Source organism: Stegodyphus dumicola, chromosome X1 (genome assembly GCF_044657685.1).
Source record: "Stegodyphus dumicola isolate Sdum_Otavi_A_Nest chromosome X1, ASM4465768v1".
Lineage (NCBI taxonomy): Eukaryota > Metazoa > Arthropoda > Arachnida > Araneae > Eresidae > Stegodyphus > Stegodyphus dumicola.
Window position 1 is genome coordinate 200,918,095 of NC_140780.1, and position 17,442 is coordinate 200,935,536.

At 37.1% G+C, this 17,442-nt stretch overlaps 1 protein-coding gene across 3 annotated transcripts in view; it reads right to left on the reverse strand.

Annotated features, from left to right (window-relative positions):
* LOC118202595 (rho-related BTB domain-containing protein 1-like) overlaps positions 1 to 17,442 on the reverse strand; it is a 102,077-nt gene that overhangs the window by 39,547 nt on the left and 45,088 nt on the right. For all 3 annotated transcript variants that reach the window (XM_035374768.2, XM_035374767.2, XM_085808008.1), the window contains 2 exons: positions 4,202 to 4,409; positions 3,089 to 3,316 (listed from right to left, as the gene is read on the reverse strand). In XM_035374768.2, the coding sequence (XP_035230659.1) occupies positions 3,089 to 3,316; positions 4,202 to 4,409 (436 nt within the window). The remainder of the gene's footprint in view (positions 1 to 3,088; positions 3,317 to 4,201; positions 4,410 to 17,442) is intronic.

Sequence of the window (17,442 nt, forward strand, 5' to 3'; positions counted from 1 at the left end):
ATGGTTAAAACATGACGGTGCGCCTGCGCACAAGAGGTCACAAGTGAAGTAGTACCTGATGGAGGAATTCGGAGAACGAATAATCGGGTATAGTGATTTCGAAGAGTGGCCTCCACGTTCATCTGACCTGTCTCCAATAGACGTTTTCCTGTGGGGATACCTCAAACCGCAGGTGTATGCAACCCCTCCACAAACATTGCAAGACCTTCAACGACGTATTACAGATGCTTGTGCAAACGTGTCACCTACTATGCTACAACGCGTGCAACATGAAGTTCTAACAAAGGTCCAGATGTGCATGTCATCTGACGGAGAGAAGTCTGAACATCAAAAATAAAGGTAGGTTGTGATAACTAGTAGTTTTTTCCTTTCTAAGATCTTTTCATGACGTGACAGCGTAGGAAATCGCGAACAAACAAATGTGCGTTTAAAACGTTCTATTCTTAACATTCATGTCCACAAGGTATCTTTACGTATTAAATCGACGATGCTCTACAATTTGGTAATTCCCTTTTCTTCTTATCTCATATCATTTTCGAGATAGGGACGTTTATATATATATATATATATATATATATATATATATATAACATAAGCATAAATTATCTCATCAGTTGTATGTTAATAAAAGAAAATTTAAAAAAAAAATTCTTCTGTAAGGCCAGGTTAAAACCAAAAGAGTTAAATTTTTTTTTATTTGAACGTAAAATAGTGTGAAGTCTTCTTACAGGCAAGACATAAGGGCCTATTAAGTGGTCTCTCACAGTTCCATGCCCCATCTATGAATAAGATGGAAGCTGGAAAAAGGATCTCCGCGAAGACTGTTCTGCAGATACCTTTGATCAAAAGCAATCTTTTATGGAAAAACATTTCTAAGGCTCTAAGGCTTGTGGTAGCTGTACGCGCTGATTATGCTATCGGTGTATTTGGTTCGAGTTCAGAATCCTATAGTTCTGGTTCCGAACACGCCTTATCGGGTAGCGCTCTCGGTACAGGCACACAGCAGTTCGCCGGTTACAATTAGCAGCTACATCTGCTAGATGTATATTTGCTCTAGCACCGCTGCAGGTAGTTCTCGAATGGTGGTTTTGCTATACGGACGTTTTACCAGCTCCTCATCAACTCCCTCAATCACGTTATGCTGGCGTTTTTGACCCTTCATTACCATCGGATTCCGATTCGTCTTCGCGTAACTTACCTATCATATAAATTTGTACACGAGGCAGCAAATCACTGTGTGCATGTATATGTGTGTGTGCGTGAGCATACATACATACATATTAAACTTTTAGTATTTAGAATTTGAACCATATCTCATATATGTTCGATTGGCAAAAGGTCGGGTGACCTTACTTGAGAAAGGAAGGGTATCAACAATACAGAGATATGCGAGTCGTATGAGGTCTAATATTATCCTGTTGCAAAATGGCTCCAGGATGGCGTGCCATAAAGTGTAACGCAAATAACCGCAGGATGTCATTCGTATATCGTTAAGTTGTTAAAGCTGCATGCAGGATGAGTAGGGTCGACCTGCTGTCATAAGGGATAGAACCTCACACCCTCACACCAGATGTAAAGGCTGTGCTCCTCTATAAAGCAAAGACTGATCGCTGATTGGGACCACTAGCTCTGGTCCCTCCACTGACCCGGTGGTCATCTGCTCCAAGAATGAAGCGAGATTCAACGCTAAGTACTATGTGATGCCAGCCATGATGATTAGCTACGACACCACTTTGGACGACTGCATCGATGTTGTGTGGTTAAAGGCAGAAGCCTTAAAGGCCACTGTGAACCGCCTCAGTCAAGCGCCGTGAGATGGTGGAGGTGCCACGGGTGGTGTGGAAAAGGCTGTAGCAAGTTGGAAAAGCAGGCAATTATGCCGTTTGTGCAGGATCGAGCCTGTCACACAGTCATCCGATTTTGCCTCACCATTCGTACAACTTCACCTCTCAGAGCCTTGATTCCGCCGATGAGTACATTTGAGCAACCATTCTTGCCAGCACCTTTGCGCAGGCATGTCCGTACTGTGCAGGTGGTAGCCTATTGCTTGGTGAGAGCAACCCGCTTTAGGGCTTTCATACTATGCGCTTTCATGCTATTCGAAGTTGTCCAATTGTCTATAAAATCTTCGAAACCATGGTAAAGGCATTATTGGTTGTGTCTGTAGGGAACTTCAACTTAGACAATGAGAGAAGATAAAGCGGCCGGCCTCAGTTATCGACTTTTTATGCCATGCTAGTTTCGCAGCAGAGATGCGCGCTATGACCGAAGTTAACACTCATTGGCCTTGAAAATTTAATCATTTACATACTTGGTATGAAGGAATCTGCATATAAAAATTGCGAGATCATAATATTTTTTTTCCTTTCAAAAAAGTGAATGCTGCATCCTCTTGAATATTATGCCACACAAGCTTGCATGTCCATTGTGTAAAAATAAATAAAATTTAATTTTAAATGCGTAATTTATGTCTTTACATAGGAAAACAAATGTTGCGAATTTTTTAAAAATAATTCGTTTCATACATTTCTCTCTCTCTCTCTTTATTTTGACATACGATTGGGAAAGAATATATTGCATGACAAAACAAAAACTATCTTTCTTCTGCAAAACTCGCAAATCGGAATAGTTTATAGTGCATGTAAGATGCTCTATTAAATCTCTTTAAAATAATCTCCCTATTCTGACTGTTTTCATCACTAAAAACATGCTACAGTGAAGAAAAAACAACTTTTTTCCTTCTTGACATACTCTCACTAATTACGAGCTACATCATTTAACACTAATTACACTACTGCTATATAGTTCTTTATTTAAGTAATTAAAATAATTAAAGCACTCCATATTTTAGAATTCCAGAAACACTAAAAAAATTTGTAATTCGTTAATAAAGACTGTTGTTATAAAATACTAGTCTCTTTTAGCTATTTAAAAGCAATACATTTGATATTTAATATTAAATGTGAAGTTTACATTTGCTAAAAATACCTCTATAATGTTCCTCAAAGCCTTTATTTAACGTGAACTTCTCAAATGCATTCAAAACACTTCCAGTTTGACTAAAATAGAACGATTGCCATTTACTTACCTTTTTTTCTTTCGTAAGATCTGGTTCTGATAAAGAAATAAATATTTGCTTGAAATATGATGATGATGCTGCGAGGATGATTTTGTGTGCTTGAAGTTCATTTTGCTGTGTTGTCAGTATAACGTCTGCTTCATATTCCTTGTCCAGCAAGGAATGCAACTCCCTCTCATATGTTGATTCTGAGATGTTTGCCGTAGGTTCTTTGGGTTCTGGTGGGCAGTAAGGGATCTGAAACGCAAGAAAGATTTTAAAATGTAGCATAAAGAAAAAATAATTTCAAGGATGCAATTCTTTAAATTTACGAATAAATATAAGATGCTCTTTTTTTATGCTGTACGATGGAGAACTACAAGCCGAAATTTTATTAGGACTGATGGGAAGTTAACGTCCAATAGTTTTCTTTCATTTAAAGCTATCATCAGGAATTTGAACAAGAGTAGTCATTGATTTAAAATTTCTAGTGTTTGAACTAAAATCCGTTACGCCATTTTTCTTAATATGATTTACTTATCCTTTAATTGGTAGACAATAAAGATCTGAATAAATAAATGCTTGAGAAGATAGTATGATGGAACACAAATCAAACACATTTCTCGAATTCTTTATAACACCTAGTTTAAATAAAGTTAAGAAAACTGCTTGAATACGGCTAAATTTATGCAACTTTCATCTATTTCCGCAACTGAAAATTAACAATAAAATTAGATATAAGCTCGACGTGGTGCTCCTATACCTCTTTCTGCTACGATAAATTGTCGTTAAAATTATTTAAGTATTAATATTGACAATTAATCACACATTAAATAACTTTTAACGCAAAATGGAATAGATATAGAGTTTGGTTTCGGTTTCATTTAATTAGGGCAAGGCACTTGAGGGCTATCTACCTAAGAATAGGGATGCCTTCATGGAGAAATTTTTAAGGGAAACTGACTCGTTTACATGTTACACATATGGAAAACCACAAAAACGTTTAAGCAGCCAGGATTTTGAGGCGCAGATCGAGCTATCAATGTTCAGTGACTTTACCGCTCTGCCGCTGGTGAGCAAATAGATATAGGGAATTTGTAAACAGGATTTCTTTTCTCAGTAGAAGAGTGAAAAAGATATTACCTGAAGTAAAGGCATGCGAACATTTTTTAAACTCTTCATCCAAAACCTTTGTTGTCGTCTAGCAATCAAAGCCATTCTCATGGCATTCTCGAACACCTCATCAACGCCATACTGTGTAAATACACTTGTTTCGTAATACACGGCACCAATTTCGTTTGCCACTTGTCGACCTTGATCTCGAGCTACCATATCATTTTCTTGAATTAAACTGTAAAACATAAGGTGATTATAAATCATGTTACTAAAAAAAATACTTAATTACACTCAGAAAACTTTGTTATTATGATTTTGTCTTTAATATACCTGCCGATACGTATATACAGAGTGGTCTGGAAAAATCTGGCAAAATATTAAAAAGCAGTAGAGTGAAACAAAATAGGCATTTTTTGTATTCGAATACATGTTCGGAAATGACGCGTTTAAGCATTCGTAGCAGGTTCAGGTTATAGCAATCAATGACATTTGGGAGTAATGGCTTTATTTCCTGCCTGGGACTTACAACAGCATGCATTTCTTTACAAACACAGAAGGAGCAGATATATATCTGACATATAGGGAAGCTAATCGAAACGATCTAGCCCATAGATGCTCACAGGGATCGATTTCCGACGAAACAGCTGCCGAATCGCTCAAAGCATTTGAGTGGCGGTGTACACACCGCCAGCTTTGCGAAAATGGTTCTGTCAGTGATAGCAGATGTGATGCGAGCGGAACATAATTTACATAACCTCTGGAATGGAAGAAACTGTTATACGTGCAGGTGGGTCGATTCTTTCACTAACGCGAGAGCTGTTTTATGTGACCTAGGTCTAAGGCTTGTATGGAAGATTTTAAAATATGAAATCATGTACCCATTTCCCTTACATAGAGTATAGGTACTGACAGCGTAAGGCTCTCCTTTCCGTGAAGGGTTTGCCTAATTGCTGCCTGCAGGTGGCTGTTCCACAGCCGTACTTTCCCGCAGACATGTAATTCACAGGCGAATCAACATTACACAAAAACGACTATTTAATGTCCAAAATGCATATGTTTGGGAACATGGAAATCCTCATGCAGCAAGATCACATTCATGCCAGCGAAGCTTTATGATCAGTGTATCGGTTAGTTTGGTGCATCATTATTTGAATGGATCATACACTCTATCCACTTGTCAGTAAGACAGACTCCATTTTCTTGCAACAGAATCTGTCGAAGTTGTTGGAAGACATGCCTGAGTCTATTCGAAGCAGAATTTAGTTCTAGCATAATGCTCCCGTACATTTTTGCTCTAATGTCAGTGGTGAACCTGATCGCTGGCTACCATGATTACCAGATTTGTCATGTCTGGATTTCTTTTTATGGCACCCTTTTAAAAATACCGTGTACGATACTCGCATTGACTCCGAACAAAATCTCATCATCACTCTCTGTGTTACACTTAGAAATATTATACTAGATTGACACTCCAGACATCCTGTAAAATATGCTGTCATCCATGCGTCGACGACTTAAAGCGTTTTTCGCTTTGGTGGTGACTCGTCTGAGTATCTGTTGTAAAACAGCACACATTAAACAGCTTATTAAACAGCTTTGGCCTGTCTTTCTTTCACCTTTCATATTTTTCTTCGTTATTAGCGCTTAAATGTATCATTTCCGAACTCACATTCTATGATAAAAAACGTTTACTTTGGTCCTTTCTAAAACCTTTAAAATTTTGCCAGATAGCATACTATATATTATTTTATTCTTCGCCTCTGACGGGAGCTTGATTAAAGCGATATTTATTGCTCTTTCAGTATTAATATTTTTTCCCAATTAACTTCTTTTAATTCCATGGCTAAAATGCTTTTATTGTTTGGCCAGTATTACTTAATTCTAAGAAGTTATTACGCTTTTTGTATTATTTATTTTATGTTTGTATTTTTATTGTTTCCTGAGGATGTTGATATGTTTTTATAAAAATATTAATATTTTAATTCATTTTGCTGCTTTAGTGCAAATTAACCTTTTCTTTGGAATTTCACATAAAAATTCTATTGCTTCCTTGCATATATATAATTCTTTTAAAAGCTTCTCAGCAATTTGCACCATATTTTGGTATAAACTTTAGGGTACTTTTAATTCAATTTAAAGTATTTTCTTAGGATATTATAAACTAAATACTTTATAAATTTTAAAACTTTATATATAAAATTGCTATGCATAAATTTTAATGCAGATAAAATAAACTATGAGATTTTGTTGTCACTGGAAGCATACAAATGATCTACAGTAAAATCATCATCATTATATGAATCAAATGAAGAAAGCTAGTGAAGTACACAAAAGGATTGCAAGAAGTAAAAAATCAGCTAAAATTTAAAGATAAAGTGTTAATCGAAGTTGCCCATTATGCACTGGCTCTTTCACTAAAGGGGGAAGGCCGGATGAAATACAGTCAGATTTTTACTGGTTACGTTTCTGAGTGTACGGTTTGAACTTTATAAAAATTTGGAAAAGAATTATCTGTTAGTAATTGTCAAAGGTACAAGGCTAGGAGCTGCCCCGCTCCCCGACGTCATTCGTCAAATATGTGTAAAATGAAGTAATGTGAAAAAATGTGGATGAAAATGATAGATGATAAACTATGAATGAATGTATAGCTATGAATACTCCTAAATAGCTCTGTTCTTGCAGACTGTTAAGCGTTATAAATATGCAGTAAAACTGTGAATGCAAAGCACTGACGTAATTCTGTTTTAGCCAAGCGAATAATAAAATCGAATGAATGAAGTAATTAGTCTGGCCATGTGCCAAACATTCTTTTACGAAAAAAAAATCTTAAGCATATTGATGATTAAAGTAAATCGCAAAGAATTACACACAATAGAAAAAAAATCTGGTGACAGATCTCCAAATAAATGCAAAGCAACATGCCCTAAAAATTGAAATTACATTACTCAAACATAGATGGGCTAAGATGCAAAACAGTAAACTAATTTAAAGGTTTCTTTAAAAACAGTACAAAAAGGTATCTGTATCTATCTATAATTTGAACTCCCGTCCTGTTCAATGAAGATGTTTTAAGGAGTGGGGGGATAATTTTAAGTCCTCTGCAGAAATTGTCGAGAAAATAGATCAGATATCCGCTCAACCTATGCAGCCATAAGGCACGCTGGACTGGAAAGTTTATTACCCTGGTCAGCGGGTCCTAGTCCCTTTTTAAACAAATAAAGTGGTAAAATAATAGAGCAAGGAAGGAAAGTATATACAACATATACAGATGGAAAGAAGACTTGATATAATTTTCTCTTGCTGTAACTGTGAAAATTTGGTAAATATAACGCTGATTTTTGTTGTTTGACTTCTGATTTAGTATTTATTCGGCGTGTTATTGTGTCTTAATTAAGATCAATGTAATTGAATATTACATCTGAGAAAAGCTATTCCATGCAAATCCGGAGAAAATGAGTGATGATCGGGACTGAAAGTAAATGAGGCTGAAATTTTACGGTCTCATTTCGTAAATGTTTGGAAATAAAATTTGTAAAACAAGTAAATAAACCTTAAAAACAATATCAAAAAAGAAAAAATTCAAAGCTTCAGTCACATGTAAAATTGCAACGAAAATTACGCAAAATTCGGGCATAGCATAAGCTGTATATCAGTGGTTCTTAACCGGGGGTGCCCGCACCCCTTGGGGTGTGTGAATGTATTTTTCGGGGTGCGGAAAAAGCCCCTACCTAACCATAAAAATTATTAAATATCATTTATTAAATTTCTTATAATAAAATATTTGAAATCTGCAATATTGTCCCCAATATTGAAGCTCATAAAAATTGGTAGCACCTAGCTCACTTATCGGCAGAAGACACAGGAAAGAGGTATACACTACGCTACGAAAAAGCATGAAACGCTACAAACGAAAGCGAACAGGCAGCTAGAAAGAGAAAAAACTTTGTGGGAATACAAGCGGAGAACGTTACCTCAGCTTGCGCATGTGCTACTCCAATGGAATCTACGGTTTCATAGATTTGTATCTGCATCTACTGCGCCTGTGTTAGGTTGAGTCAAGTTGACTCAACTATTGTGTCTGCGACATGTGTATTGTGTATTCTGACTTGTCCAGAAACCTCTTGAGAGTAATAAATTCTTAATTGCCCGTTCAAGCCGAATAGGATTCAGTGATATTGCAAACGTAAGAACATTATATATATTATGTTACATTATTTCTAAATAATTAAATCGATTATCGTGAACCCCACTATGTCAAAAAAGTGACAATGAAACGATAAGTATGCCGGTTATGGATGCACAACCGAAAAAGATGGCACGCAACGACCGCAATGCATCTTGTGTTCCAAAATATTTTTAAACAGCAATCTCAAACCATCAAAGTTATTAGAGCATTTCAATAATCTGCATGGTAGCGAAAAAGCGCATAGTATGAACAGCTTGAAGCCAAAGAAGGCTCGGTTTGACACCAGTGGAATTATCCTAAAACTGTGCGGACCAGCACTTCAAAAACCTTTATTAGAAGCGTCATATTAAGTGGCATATTTATGTGGGGGTAAAAAACCTCACACGATCGCTGAAGAGATGATTAAATCTTCTGCTTTAATTATTGCTAAAACAGTTTTAGATTCGCAAGAACATAAAAAAATCCAACAGATTCCATTATCGAAGGATATTATACGATCGCGAATACAAGATCTCAGTGAAGACATTTTAATGCAAGTAATTTTAAGTGCATAAAAATCAGTCCACTAAAAATAAGCATGCAACTAGATGAGTCAACTGATGTTGATAATTGTAGCCAACTTTTAGTATTTGTCAGGTATGTGAAGGAAAAAGAAGTGATAGAAGAATTTCTATTTTGTGAGCCACTGGAGGTGAATACGAGAGGAATTGATGTTTTCAATCACATCAAAAATTTTTTACTAAATATCAATTACCAATGAATGTGATTGGCTCAATATGCACTGATGGACCCCCAGCAATGTTAGGCAAAAATTCAGGATTTTTTTTTCATACATGAAAAGAGAATTACCGGAAGTTATAATAACGCTACGAAATGTTGCATCGTCATGCACTTGCGTCGAAAGCATTGACAGAAAGTTTAAAACAACATCTAACTACAGCAGTAAATGTTGTAAAATACATCCGAGGGCGAGCGCTTAATCATCGCATTTTTCATCGTCTACCTGGACGACGTCTCCTGCCAGAATGCATTGTGCCAACAGTCAAGTTCGGCGGAGGAGGAATTATGGTCTGGGGGTGTTTCTCCTGGTATGAGCTGGGAACCTTGGTCCCCATTCATGGTAAGCTGAACTCCGATGCCTACTGCCCTATTTTGGATCACAATGTGCTTCCTACTTTGTGGAAGTTTTACGGGGTGGACCCCTGTTACTTTCAGGACGACAATGCCAGTTGTCATGTTTCGGCGTTAACCAAGGCTTGGTATGGTGCCAATGGAGTTCATCGAATGGACTGGCCTGCCCAGAGTCCAGACCTGAACCCTATCGAGAACCTCTGGGACGAGTTGCATTGCCGAATTCAGGGGTGCACTTCCCTGAATTCGGCAGGGAAGAAATCGGTGAAGGAACTTCTATGTCTTCTCTAAGCCGAGTGGAAGAAAATACCACTAGCTGTCATACAAAGACTTGTGGAAAGTATGCCCCGGAGGGTCCACGCTATAATTACCTCTCGTGGAGGCTCTACCATCTATTGATTTTGAATAGAGTTAGTTTTTCTTTTCTATCACAGGTGTCCAAATACTTATTCGTAGTCAGTGTATTATACCCGACATTGTAAGGCATTTGAGACGAATGAGCGAGTCATTGAATGGATATTTTTCTACCGGAAATATTTCCAAAACTCAGAGATGAATACTCGATCCATTTCTATTTGACTTAAATTTGATGGATGATAGTTATCTGAAAAATGATCAACTTATTGAAATGCGAGCAAGTGGACTTGTTCAAATGGAATTCGAACAATTAGAATTGCAACAATTCTGGTGTTCACAGTTACAACGTTATCCAGAGTGTGCGAAAGGAGCACTGCAGTTACTCTTACCCTTTGCTACCACCTACTTGTGCGAAATGGGATTTTCATCGCTTTTGCATATAAAAACTAAAGCGAGAAATCGCTTAAATACAAGTGATGACTTACGCGTATGTCTTTCAAAAAAGGAACCTCGCTTCGCCAGTATAATAATGAACAAGCAACAACAGACTAGTCATTAATTAAAATAATATTGTTTTGTATTTATATAAAATGTACAATGTTTTTCAATAAACAATAAGTTTCGCAAAAAAAAAATGTATTTTTCTAGACTAAAAAAATTAAAACGCATTTTTCAATGGGGTGCGGAGATGTATTTTCAGATTCAATGGGGTGCGACTCGATAGAAAGGTTAAGAAACCTGCTGTATATAGAGAAAAAAAAGTACCTTGCAGTGTCCAAAATAAATTTAGGTAGGGGAAAAACTTACATCATTTTTATTATTGGGAGAAAGTTATCCGAAAATCCAAGTGATCTGGGAGAAAAAGATAAATTTTAAAGAAATGAAGGACGTTTTAAAGGTGGTGGGTTCGTATTCACGTTGCCTACAGGGAAAAACACGAAAGCTCTCATGCCGCTATTCCTTTCGCTGATATTCAAATTCCCATCGAATTACCTGTGTTCAGCGGTTTTGACACATCTCGATAATAAACTGCATTTATAAAACTTGTAATTTTATGCAATTCTTTGACTGCAGTCTTATATTGACATAAAATAATTAGTATACAGCAGTATAAAACAAATAGCTGCTTTGATCACTTTTTTTTACAGTACATCGTCCGTGTAAAGTTATACGGAATCTAAGTGTACTTAAAAGCTAAATTCTGGCTTTGTATAAACATTCAGGCGATTTATCGCTCCAAATAAAAAATTGCGAACTCAGATGAGAGTTTCAAATAAACCTTTTTCTTATAACTTCAACTTAAAAAACTATACAGCTCGTGTAGTAAAAAAAAACGGTTCTTGAATGAAACAAATGAGAAGAACTGAAAGAGTCAAAGAACAACTTAATCAGTTGAAGCAGGCAATTCACAAAGCAAAGTTATACTCCATACTTTGGTTTAGGCCCTCTTATCACGCAAGCAAGCATAGCTAGCGAAAAGGATAAAGCTGGGTCAGGTAGAGAGTCCTAAGAGTAGGGCAAACCTGAGAACGTCAGCAGTCGCTGCCAAAAGCTATTTTAATTTCAAGAAGTCTGCTCTTACATATGTCAACACATTTGCGCCTGTTGGAAGCCGACGAAAGTAGAAATAAAGCTAGAAATAATAACGCACATAGAAACCTTGTTGTCGCCCTCGCTATAATTTAAATAATTCGAAAACAAAGGTTTTTAATGACGTTGGTACATATTTTACAATTCTAAAACTAAGATTGAGTTGAAACTTTTTCAAAACGTTTCTAGTAGACTTATACTTGACAATAAACTTATGCTACAACTAATATGTATTTACAATATATCAGTGTTTCTTAACCTTTCTAGCGACTCGCACCCCATTGAATCTGAAAATACATCTCCGCACCCCATTGAAAAATGTGTTTTAAATTTTTGTCTAGAAAAATACATTTTTTTTTTTGCGAAACTTATTGTTTATTGAAAAACATTGTACATTTTATATAAATACAAAACAATATTATTTTAATTAATGACTAGTCTGTTGTTGTTTGTTCAATATTATACTGGCGAAGCGAGGTTCCTTTTTTGAAAAACATACGCGTAAGTCATCACTTGCATTTAAGCGATTTCTCGCTTTAGTTTTTATATGCAAAAGCGATGAAAATCCCATTTCGCACAAGTAGGTGGTAGCAAAGTGTAAGAGTAACTGCAGTGCTCCTTTCGCACACTCTGGATAACGTTGTAACTGTGAACACCAGAATTGTTGCAATTCTAATTGTTCGAATTCCATTTGAACAAGTCCACTTGCTCGCATTTCAATAAGTTGATCATTTTTCAGATAACTATCATCCATCAAATTTAAGTCAAATAGAAATGGATCGAGTATTCATCTCTGAGTTTTGGTAATATTTCCGGTAGAAAAATATCCATTCAATGACTCGCTCATTCGTCTCAAATGCCTTACAATGTCGGGTATAATACACTGACTACCAATAAGTATTTGGACACCTGTGATAGAAAAGAAAAACGAACTCTATTCAAAATCAATAGTTGGTAGAGCCTCCACGAGAGGTAATTATAGCGTGGACCCTCCGGAGCATACTTTCCCCAAGTCTTTGTATGACAGCTAGTGGTATTTTCTTCCACTCGGCTTGGAGAAGACATAGAAGTTCCTCCTTAATTCGGCAACGCAACACGTCCCAGAGGTTCTCGATAGGGTTCAGGTCTGGACACTGGGCAGGCCAGTCCATTCGATGAATTCCATTGGCACCATACCAAGCCTTGGTTAAGGTCGAAACATGACAACTGGCATTGTCGTCCTGAAAGTAACAGGTGTCCAACCCATAAAACTGCTACAACGTAGGAAGCACATTGTCATCCAAAATAGTGCAGTAGGCATCGGAGTTGAGCTTACCATGAATGGGGACCAAGGGTCCCAGCTCATACTAGGAGAAACACCTCCAGACCATAGATCCACCTCCGCCGAACTTGACTGTTGGCACAATGCATTCTGGCAGGAGACGTTCTCCAGGTAGACGCCAGACCCAGACCCTGCCATCTGAACGGTAAAGGGTGAACCTTGATTCGTCACTCCAAAGATCTCGTTTCCACTGATCTACGGTCCAATTTCGATTTGCTTTGCACCACATTAACCGAGCAGCGCGGTTGGACTTTGTTATCAAAGGCAGCAGCACGACCATGAAAACCATGCAGATGCGCTTCCTTACGGATGGTATTCATTGAAACAATACTCCCGGATGCCTGTTGAAACTCCTCGCGGATGAGGGCCATCGGTTGGGTGGGGTTTTCCGAATTTCTCTGGACAGCACTCGTCGATCTCTATCTCCCAGTTTCGTTGGTCTGTCGACTCGGGGAACATTCTAAGAATCACCGCTCACCTTCCACTTCTTAATCACATAGGCCACTGTCGATTTTGGGTACTTCAGATTGCTAGATATGTCCCTTAAGTATTGGCCACATTTGTGATACCCGATAATTATACCTTTCTCGAAATCAGAGAGCTCCGAACTGCGAGGCATATTGCATGCTACTAAAGCCGATGCTGTTTCCTACACGATATATACCGGCGGAGTCCGGGACGTACCTTAGGACCGCAGATATCGTCATTTGCATTTTTTTTAAAGAAAAGGTGTACAAATACTTATTGGTAGTCAGTGTAGTATTCTTTTCATTTTTCGCAATAACAGAATCAGGCAAGGGAAAGTTTGAAAAATTCCCCTTTTCTACTCGACGTATCCAAATTTCTAATTTTGCGACAAATGAAGATAGTTTTTCATTAGATATTTTTATATTTATACCAAATCCTTGCATTGACAGATTCAATTCATTTAAATGGCTAAATATGTCTGCTAAGTAGGCCAGCCTCAGCATTGCATCATTACTCTTAAAATATTTTACTAAATAACAGTTTTGACTAGTCAGTAATTGAATAATTTTCTCACGGAATTCAAAAACTGTGTTAAGCAAGCGACCCTTAGATAACCATCGTATTTCGGTGTGATATAGGAGCACGGTATGATCAGCACCGATTTCTTCGCAAAATGCACGAAAAATGCGATGATTAAGCGCTCGCCCTCGGATGTATATTACAACATTTACTGCTGTAGTTAGATGTTGTTTTAAACTTTCTGTCAATGCTTTCGACGCAAGTGCATGACGATGCAACATGCAATGCGTTATTATAACTTCCGGTAATTCTCTTTTCATGTATGAAAAAAAAATCCTGAATTTTTGTCTAACATTGCTGGGGGTCCATCAGTGCATATTGAGCCAATCACATTCATTGGTAATTGATATTTAGTAAAAAAATCTTTGATGCGATTGAAAACATCAATTCCTCTCGTATTCACCTCCAGTGGCTCACAAAATAGAAATTCTTCTATCACTTCTTTTTCCTTCACATACCTGACAAATACTAAAAGTTGGCTACAATTATCAACATCAGTTGACTCATCTAGTTGCATGCTTATTTTTAGTGGACTGATTTTTATGCACTTAAAATTACTTGCATTAAAATGTCTTCACTGAGATCTTGTATTCGCGATCGTATAATATCATTCGATAATGGAATCTGTTGGATTTTTTTATGTGCTTCCGAATCTAAAACTGTTTTAGCAATAATTAAAGCAGAAGATTTAATCATCTTTTCAGCGATCGTGTGAGGTTTTTTTTCCCCCACATAAATATGCCACTTAATATGACGCTTCTAATAAAGGTTTTTCAATTGCTGGTCCGCACAATTTTAGGATAATTCCACTGGTATCAAACCGAGCCTTCTTTGGCTTCAAGCTGTTCATGCTATGCGCTTTTTTGCCACCATGCAGATTATTGAAATGCTCTAATAACTTTGATGGTTTGAGATAGCTGTTTAAAAATATTTTGGAACCCAAGATGCATTGCGGTCGTTGCGCGCCATCTTTTTCGGTTGTGCATCCATAACCGGCATACTTATCGTTTCATTGTCACTTTTTTGACATAGTGGGGTTCCCGATAATCGATTTAATTATTTAGAAATAATGTAACATAATATATATAATGTTCTTACGTTTGCAATATCACTGAATCCTATTCGGCTTGAACGGGCAATTAAGAATGTATTACTCTCAAGAGGTTTCTGGACAAGTCAGAATACACAATACACATGTCGCAGACACAATAGTTGACCCAATTTGACTCAACCTAACACAGGCGCAGTAGATGCAGATACAAATCTATGAATCCGTAGATTCCATTGGAGTAGCACATGTGCAAGCTGAGATAACGTTCTCCGCTTGTATTCCCACAAAGTTTTTTCTCTTTCTAGCTGCCTGTTCGCTTTCGTTTGCAGCGTTTCATGCTTTTTCGTAGCGTAGTGTATACCTCTTTCCTGTGTCTTCTGCCGAGAAGTGAGCTAGGTGCTACCAATTTTTATGAGCTTCAATATTGGGGACACTATTGCAGATTTCAAATATTTTATTATAAGAAATTTAATAAATGATATTTAATAATTTTTATGGTTATGTAGGGGCTTCTCCCGCACCCCCAAAAATACATTCACGCACCCCAAGGGGTGCGGGCACCCCCGGTTTAGAACCACTGCAATATATGATGCCTTCGTTCAATATTTTTTCCTTCCATATTCCTGGAAAGGAAAATGTTCTATTATTACAAATTAATGTATCCCAAATTCTAGTATCACAGGTTTTGATGATATAGATCAGGGGTCGGCAAACGAAGTCCGCGGGCCAATTCTAGCTACTACCTGTTTTAAGCCCGCCAGCGGCTTAATATTGTTTTTAATATGAAAAATTTTAAGTTAAAAAATTATGCGCTGTAACGCAGCTTACGATGGTCCAGTTGAGAATTTGTGAATAATGACCGCATATGGTGCTATTGGCGTCGAATATTCGCATTTTGTTGCCTGCTGAGTATCGTAGAATAAGCGTTGCCAGTTGTCCCAGTTTTCTTTTCAGGGCTCAATGTGGTATTGTCTGTTACATCTGTCGGCGCCTAAGACTACCGACGCTCGGTAATACAGTCAAAAGTCTTTAATCCGGACTCGCCGGGACTTCGGCGATTCCGGATTATCGATTTTTCCGGATTATATATCATCAGTTTAAATCTGGTAAGATGGCATGCAAAAATTATAAAATTAAAAATATGAAAGCGTAATTTATGAAATAAAGAACATTTATGATCTAAAGGGTATCAAAATTTACAAAAAAAAAAAAAAAAAAAAAAAAAAAAAAAAAAAAAAGAGCTTAATATTTATTTGTTTACTTTATTAAACATTTCTTTCAACGCGCGCATGCGTAAAGCACACATTACGCATAGTCGAAGTTAGAAAATTGCAACTAGAAAACTATTTCATGTGTATTCGTGATATTTATAATGAATTTGATTTAAATCATATCAAAGACAGAGTATATCGAGATGAAATACTACATTTAGTAATGAATTAAAAGCGGAATAAAATAAAAACATCTGCCCTGAAGATGAGGATAGTGCTGACAGATCAACTTCCAGTTCATTGCGCGCCGCGACGTCCCCCCCCGCAGAGCAGCGTGAAATTGATAAACAGATTTCGGAATGGTTAGAGAAACAAATCACCTCTCTGTCACTTTCTTCATGCCTTTATCCATTTTTTGCAGCAATTCCACTTTTGTTTAATGGACATCGAAACATGCTTTCGCTTTATAGATTCTTCGGCAACTCCAGAATCGGAAATTCTATTTGACATAATCGAAAGTTCAAGCTTACTTTTGTAAAATTGCTCTGACAGTCTGCAAAAAATAATAAGCTGGATCCAGTTCGAAGATTAAGGAAGAACGCAATCTGCAACATTAACTGAAATAGATAATTAGATAATTTTAGCTTAGCTTATACCGTCCGTTATACATTAAACGCGCATGCGTCAACGCATATGCGCATGCGTAAAGGTATTACGCGCATGCGTTGACGTATGCGCAGAAAGTTCGTAGCTTTGAGGTCAGGATTATAGATCATTCCGGATTATGGGCGTCCGGATTAACGACTTTTGACTGTATTTTATTTTTTTATTACCCACCGTTTCGAAGTCGCTCTCAAGAGCAGATAAGAACAGAAAAGTGGGCTTCGAATGTCGTGCTTTTAAAGCAGAATGGAATATGTTTTTTTTTTACCCTGTAAAATTAATGACATAATAGCTGTTAGAAAACAGTAAAATATACTTCGTCATCACAAAATTAAACACGTGACGCAATATTCAAAACTCAGAAAAATGAACGACCGCTAAAACTGGAAACCTGTAAAACGGTTTGATTCAAAGTAAAAAAATATATAATGAAGCAGCAACAAAAGTCAGCTTAAGAATATCTCATTCATTAACTAGGAAAGGAAAACCCTTTAACATGGTGAATTAATTATGTTAGCTTTCGGTAACCGAATAAATGTTCTTAGAGAAAATTCATTTGTTTCGATCTGTCAGTCTTTCGACGAAAGCAACTTTAAAGGTCGTATCACAGATTGCTCTCTTCAATCGGCAGGGCAGCGGAACGCAGAGAAAACTCCCACACTGTTATTCGCAAATCCCTAAACTTTATGGTAAAACAGCTTGCCACGTAAA